Genomic DNA, 8,348 nt, shown 5'->3' on the forward strand with positions numbered 1-8,348 from the left:
AGACCGCCCTAAAAAATTTTTATGGAATTTTACGTTTTTTTTACTGAATGAGACACCCAGAATGTACATGAAAATGAAGTGTCTTAACAATGTTAACTATAAAGGATAAAACACTGAATATTGACAACATATGAACATCACACCCCCTCCTCATCCATATATTTTACAATCAACAAAAATGCAACAAACACAGCAAAAAAAATAAAAAATAAATAAATACATTTCCTGAAGGAATCAACAAAGCACTATCTACTATCTATCTAAAAATGTGGAAGCGAAGGTTAAAAAAAAACCCACCTATAATCACAAAACCTCACAAAATTGTCTGATTGAATGCTTAAAACGATATGGACAGAACACCTTAAAAAATGGACTGGAATTTTCATTTTTTCTACTGAATGAGACACCCAAAATGTACATGAAAATAAAGTGGTTTAACAATATTAACTATGAAGGATCAAACACCGACTATTGACAACATATGAACATCACACCTCCTCTCCATACACATATTTTACAATCCACAAAAATGAAATGAACACAGTAAAAAAAATACAATAAAATAAAATAAAATAAAAAAATTCCTGAAGGCTTCAATAAAGTACTATCTACTATCCATCTAAAAATATGAAAGTGAAGGTTAAAAAAAAACTACCTACAATCACAAAACCTCACAATAATGTCTGATTGAATGCTAAAAAGGTTATGGACAGACGGCCTTAAAAAATGGAATGGAATTCAATTTTTTTTTTACTAAATGACACACCCAGAATGTACATGAAAATAAAGTGGTTTAACAATATTAACTATGAAGGATAAAACACTGAATATGGATAACATATTACACATATACAATCCACAAAATGCAACAAACACAACAAAATATATACACGAAGGGTAAAACAAACCTACCTACAATCACAAAACCTCACGATAATGTCTGATTGAATGCTAAAAACATTATGGACAGACAGCCTTAAAAACAATTAATGGAATTTTACTTTTTTTTTTAACTGAATGAGACACCCAGAATGTACATGAAAAAAAAGAATGTGGGTTTAACAATATTAACTATGAAGGATAAAACACTGAATATTGACAACATATGAATGTCACACCCACTCTCCATCCACATATTTTACAATCATCAAAAATGCCACAAAAAGAGCAAAATATGAAAGCGAAGGGTAAAAAAAACTACCTACAATCACAAAACCTCACAATAATGTCTGATTGAATGCTAAAAAGGTTATGCACAGACCGCCTTAAAAAAATGTAATGGAATTCACATGTTTTCACTGATTGAGACACCTAGAATGTACATGAAAATAAAGTGGTTTAACAATATTAACTATGAAGGATAAAACACTGAATATTGACAACATATGAACGTCACACCCCCTCTCCATCCACAAAAATGCAACAAACACAGCCAAATATGAAAGCGGAGGGTTAAAAAAAGCCCACCTACAATCTGATTTATCTGATATATCACTAAACTTTCGAACTTTGTTGTAAAAATCTCCTTTTTGACATCCGCATTTCAGGCTCTGGAAACACTCTATGGAAACGCTCCCCACCCACACTGCTCGGTGCCTTGTCTGAGACGTAGCTTACCATAGTAACTAATTAAATGATCATAAGAACTAATTGGATTACCATAGTAACTAGTATATCATGCAAAAGTGCAGATTCCAACCATTATAGTGGAAGACTTACGGTCATTAGAAAACATCACTGGGCATCATAATGCCGGCTACACTTTCCATCTTTAAGATATTAAAAATATATATATTTAGGAATGTCCGGCGGGCCAGATTGAAAAGGTCTGCTCTACTATATAAGGAACATTTACAGTTTGCCGATTTATAAACAAGGGAAAATGGTAAGTAAACGCGTAAATAGGCAAATACCGTATTTCCTTGAATTGCCGCCGGGTATATAGTATGTGCCTGACTAGAATTACTGCCGGGTCAAACCCGTTTCGCAAAATAATTAGCGCATGCTTAGCATTACTGCCGGCTCAGGATTAACGCCGGGTCAAACTCGTTTCGCTAAATATTATTTTTATTAGCGCATGTCTAGAATTTCCGCCGGGTCAAACTCGTTTCGCCAAATAATTAGCATATGCCTAGAATTTCCGCCGGGTCAAACTCGTCACGTCACGAGTGACACTTCACCTGTCATCATTTTCAAAATGGAGGAGGCTGATTTCAATCATTTGAAAACACATAAAGGGAAGAAAATTAAGAGCTATTCCGTAGGATTTAAGATCCAAGCTATTGAATAAGAACAGTAAGCAGCTATGTTTTATTAATATACCGTAGCTGCGTGTGTCAAATATGAGTCATTAAATGACTCCCGCCTCCTGGTGGTAGAGGGCGCTAGTGATCCTTCTTGCGACTACTCGGCTGCAGAAGAAGTGACAACAAGCAGCAAGAGTGAGCAGCGATCCTTAATTTTTTCCTTTCGCTTGCACTTTTAACATGGAGGATTACATATCTAAAATATAACAGTTTTTTACACTGGACTTTCAATCGAAGCAGGAGGTAATAAAGGAAAATCTCCATTGAGACAGAGACTTTTAAAACTGAAGAAAGATAAGGAAGACTTCTATAAACAAGTTATCGATGTGTTTGATCAGAAGGAGCTGCGCATGGACTTCATTTATAAGTAAAGGTAAGACCATAATAACTTTTTTTTGTATTAAATGTGCTTTTCATGATGGTATCCTTACATCACACTCAAATGTATAAGCACAGGCCTACATTTACCGCATGCCTTTGGTAAGTGCCGGAGTGAGAAGAGGTTTTAAATTAATTAGCGCCCCGGCGGCAATTCAAGGAAATACGGTAATTCCTTGTGCACTTTATTTCAAATGCGATACGCTGGGTTATGAAGGTTGATATCGGCATTATTAAAGAGAAATCCTTGCACTTTTTCCTCACAAACAGACACGCAGAAGACACAATGCATGAATTCAAACGGTCAGAGGTGAAATCTGTTCAACACAATACTCAATACGACGGAGACACAATAAAAGTACCCCTTTGCCATCTCCATAAACAAAAAACATTCTTATTTTGTGAATTTAGTTTCACACTTAATGCAAAATGACAGTTCTTGGCTTGTTATGGCAGGCGATTGTATGGCATGTGCACATATGTCTGCAATTCCAGCGCACACAGGAATATTCAAATGTGCGACGTGTGCGTGTGTGTGTGCGTGTGTGGTGTGTGTGTGTGTGTGTGTGTGTGTGTGTGTGTGTGTGTGTGTGTGTGTGTGTGTGTGTGTGTGTGTTCTATGTATGACTGCACTTTCACTGTCTGTCTGTGCAAATGACTGTGTGCATTTGCCATGTCTGTATAAAAGGAGGGGGTGGCAGAGTTGGGATTTGGCATCCTAGATCAGCATCACGCAGACGGAGGAGGACCCAGGCCCGGGTCTCATGGCCACACATGTACAACCCCTCCCTCCCAACAAAAAAAATAGGTCAGTGGAGCAGTCTGCACACGCCATCATTGCACATGCACCTCTATCAGCCCCAGGAATCACAGACTGTGACCGGAGCGTTCGACACCGCCATGCATGCACATCCACCAGGACTGGGATGACTATGAATGTTGCATAAAAGGACTGAGTGCACCCCCCACTGCATGTGGAATAAAGAAAAAGTCACGATGATGGGGAAACTTCTGCAGCTAAGACAACGACTTGTTGTTGAATGAGAGCAGCTGAGTATAAATGACAGCATTTGCATGCATGGTGAATATGCAAAGAGTAGGACGAGCCAGGCTGTACTTCCCGACTTGTTACTCAAGGCTGCAAGGTCCGTCCCGCCGCACCCTCAACCCGTACAAGCATGCATTGTTGCTGCGCTCCTGCTTACCTTTCATAGCTGAAATCACAAAATACATCATTAAGCTTCGCGTCCATAAAGAGAGCAGCTATCACCCGGCTCGGCAAAACCCTCCTCCGTCCGCCGCTGTCTCAGCAGCAGCAGCTGGCCAGCACAGCTCTGATCTCCGCCTCTCCACCTCCGTGCGAGTGCACACCAGCATCCATGTGACTGTGACGTCAGCGCCCCGCCCCTGGCTCCTCCCCCTGTCATCTCCCCACCGCCCCTCCTCCTTGCCTTTGATTGGCATGGCGTGCAGCCAATAGGGTTGCGGGGAGCTCAGACCGCCCTCCCCCTCGCTGATTGCGGGACTAATCTGAGCGTCTTCTTATCTTTGCAGCCGCGTTTTTTTTTGTTCTCCTGGCGGTGGTTCAAGGAGGAAAAAACAAGTAGCAAAAAATAGAGGAGATGGAAGTGTATTTTCTCTCTTATTCCCACTTTCCTGTCTGGAGATGAGTGATCAGTGTGGGGCATACTTACCAACCTTGAGACCTCAGAATTAGGGAGATGTTCTGTATATATATATATATATATATATATATATGTATATATATATATATATATATATATGTATGTATATATATATATATATATATATATATATATATATATATATATATATATATATATATATATATATATATATGTATATATTTATATATATATATATACACACAAATATACATATATACAGAATATATACACAAAAACATCTGTAATTCACTGAAATGCAAGTATTTCTTAAATATAGTATGAACAAAACTATATAGTGTTATAAACAAAATTATATATATATATATATATATATATATATATATATATATATATATATATATATATATATATATATATATATATATATATCCATCCATCCATCCATTTTCTACCGCTTATTCCCTTTTGGGGTCGCGGGGGGCGCTGGCGCCTATATATATGTATATGTATATATATATATATATATATATATATATATATATATATATATATATATATAACAAACACCCACACCTATCTGTACTTCACTGAAATTCAAGTATTTCATATATATATATATATATATATATATATATATATATATATATATATATATATATATATATGTCTTGATTGGATTATCCAGAGAATAGTGCTCGATACCGTGGTAGAGCGCAATATGTAGGTGTGGGAAAAATCACAAGACTACTTCATCTCTACAGAACTGTTTCATGAGGGGTTCCCTCAATCATCAGGAGATTTCCCTCAATCATCTCCTGATGATTGAGGGAACCCCTCATGAAACAGTTCTGTAGAGATGAAGTAGTCTTGTGATTTTTCCCACACCTACATATATATATATATATATATATATATATTTATATATATATATATATATATATATATATATATATATATATATATATATATATATATATATATATATATATATATATATATATATATATATAGCTCGGTTGGTGGAGTGTTCGTGCCAGTAACTTGATGGTTGCAGGTTCGATTCCCGCTTCTGCCATCCTAGTCACTGCTGTTGTGTCCTTGGCCAAGAAACTTTACCCACCTGCTCCCAGTGCCACCCACACTGGTTTAAAATGTAACTTAGATATTGGGTTTCACAATGTAAAGTGCTATGAGTCACTAGAGAAAAGCGCTATAAAAATATAATTCACTTCACTTCACTATGGACTGGACTCTCACACCATTATGTTAGATCCACTATGGACTGGACTCTCACACTATTATGTTAGATCCACTATGGACTGGACTCTCACACCATTATGTTAGATCCACTATGGACTGGACTCTCACACTATTATGTTAGATCCACTATGGACTTGACTCTCACTATTACGTTAGATCCAGTATGGACTGGACTCCCACTATCATGCTAGATCCACTATGGACTGGACTCTCAGACTATTATGTTAGATCCACTTTGAACTGGACTCCCACTATTATGCTGGATCCACTATGGACTGGACTCTTAGACTATAAAGTTAAATCCACTATGGACTGGGCTCTCACTATAATATTAGATCTACAATGGACTGGACTATCACACTATTATGCTACATCCACAATGGACTGGACTCTCACTATTATGCTAGATCCACTATGGACTGGACTCTCAGACTATTTTGTTAGATCCACTATGGACTGGACTCTCACACTATTATGTTAGATCCACTATGGACTGGACTCTCACTATTATGTTAGATCCACTATGGACTGGACTCTCACACTATTATGTTAGATCCACTATGGACTGGACTCTCACACTATTATGTTAGAGCCACTATGGACTGGACTCTCACACTATTATGTTAGATCCACTATGGACTGGACTCTCACACTATTATGTTAGATCCACTATGGACTGGACTCTCAATATTATGCTAGATCCACTATGGACTGGACTCTCACAATATTATGTTAGATCCACTATGGACTGGACTCTCACACTATTATGTTGGATCCAAGATGGACTGTACTCTCATTTATATGTTAAATCCAGTATGGACTGGACTCTCACACTAGTATGTTAGATCCACTATGGACTGGACTCTCACAATATTATGTTAGATCACTATGGACTGGACTCTCACACTATTATGTTGGATCCACTATGGACTGGACTCTCAAACTGTTATGTTAGATCCACTATGGACTGGACTCTCAATATTATGCTAGATCCACTATGGACTGGACTCTCACAATATTATGTTAGATCCACTATGGACTGGACTCTCACACCATTATGTTAGATCCAAGATGGACTGTACTCTCATTTATATGTTAAATCCAGTATGGACTGGACTCTCACACTAGTATGTTAGATCCACTATGGACTGGACTCTCACTATTATGTTAGATCCACTATGGACTGGACTCTCACTATTATGTTAGATCCACTATTGACTGGACTCTCTCACTATTATGTTAAATCCACTATGGACTGGACTCTCACACTAGTATGTTAGATCCACTATGGACTGGACTCTCACTATTAATTTAGATCCACTATGGACTGGACTCTCACTATTATGTTAGATCCACTATGGACTGGACTCTCTAACCACTAGGCCACTGAGCAGGCAAGAGGGAAACATCCGGAACACAAAAGGATGACACATGATCACAGACCTCTTTCCACCAGCAGCCACTACATCGGCGCCCTCTAGAAAAAAAAAATCCAAATAAATAAAAATGTGTAGGGCCACAGCTTCTTCCCGTGACCTCTCAGAGGACTTGCACCACAGAGTTTTGACAGGTGAAGAGGAGGAGATAGTGGCAAAAAAAAAAATACAAAAATGGGATGATCCCCCCACCGCCCCACAGCGACCAGGCGATGAGTTCCCCCCCGCCTACCAGCTCGCCTCTCATGCCCCCCCCCCCCCCCCCCTGCTCTTCTCTCATCCTCATATGATAATCTGTTCTGACTGAGAGCCAGCTGCCTCGCTCTGATACAATATTCTGGTTTTAGTGCCATCCAGCCCGGGCCAATAACCACGTGGCACGTTTGGCATTTCCCAGAACAAGCTGCTTCTGCTATCGTCTCAAGACAAACAGCCGAGCGGCGTCGCTTTCAGACGCTACAATGTTTCAAGACGACAACAACAAAAAAAAGAGGGAGGAATAAAAAGGGGAAAGGGGGGGAGGGAGGAAGAAAAAATATTTATTTACAGCATGAATATTTCACGTTTGGAGATGGGGGAGCCTCATTTGACATTCTCTTTAGACGTGTGTGACATTAGCAACACGACTGCATCGCTGCATATTTGCAGGAGAGGAATGATGCTTCCGCCGGGAGACTCTGGCATATTAGCCGTGCAATTGTTACAGACGTGGGAATACCGTATTTCCTTGAACTGCCGCCGGGTATATAGTATGCGCCTGCCTAGAATTACTGCCGGGTCAAACCCGTTTCGGAAAAAAAATTAGCATATGCCTAGAATTTCCGCAGGGTCAAACTCGTCACGTCACGAGTGACACTTCACCTGTCATCATTTTCAAAATGGAGGAGGCCGATTTCAATCATTTGAAATCGCATAAAGAGAAGAAGATTAAGAGCTATTCAGTAGGATTTGAGGTCCAAGCTATTGAATATGCTAAAAAGAACAGTAAGCAGCTATATTTTATTAATATACCATAGCTGCGTGTGTCAAATCTGAGTCATTAAATGACTCCCGCCTCCTGGTGGTAGAGGGCGCTAGTGATCCTTCTTGCGACTACTCGGCTGCAGAAGAAGTGACAACAAGCAGCAAGAGTGAGCAGCGATCGTTTATTTTTCCCTCTCGCTTGCACTTCACCTGTCATCATTTTTAAAATGGAGAAGGCTGATTTCAATAATTTTAAATCACATAAAGGGAAGAAAATTAAGAGCTATTCAGTAAGATTTAAGGTCCAAGCTATTGAATATGCTAAAAAGAACAGTAAGCAACTATGTTTTATTATT

At 38.8% G+C, this 8,348-nt stretch overlaps 1 protein-coding gene across 2 annotated transcripts in view; it reads right to left on the reverse strand.

The window, feature by feature from the left end:
- The window catches only part of roraa (RAR-related orphan receptor A, paralog a), an 811,787-nt gene that overhangs the window by 164,575 nt on the left and 638,864 nt on the right, over positions 1-8,348 (reverse strand). The window contains exon 1 of one of the 2 annotated variants that reach the window (XM_061916948.1): positions 3,890-4,055. The exons of the other annotated variant lie outside the window; for it this stretch is intronic. Within the exon in view, the coding sequence (XP_061772932.1) occupies positions 3,890-3,920 (31 nt within the window). The 5' untranslated portion in view covers positions 3,921-4,055. Of the gene's footprint in view, positions 1-3,889; positions 4,056-8,348 lie in introns of those variants that run through there. 2 annotated transcript variants of the gene reach the window in all.

This window comes from Nerophis ophidion, linkage group LG12 (assembly GCF_033978795.1).
Source record: "Nerophis ophidion isolate RoL-2023_Sa linkage group LG12, RoL_Noph_v1.0, whole genome shotgun sequence".
Classification (NCBI taxonomy): Eukaryota; Metazoa; Chordata; class Actinopteri; order Syngnathiformes; family Syngnathidae; genus Nerophis; species Nerophis ophidion.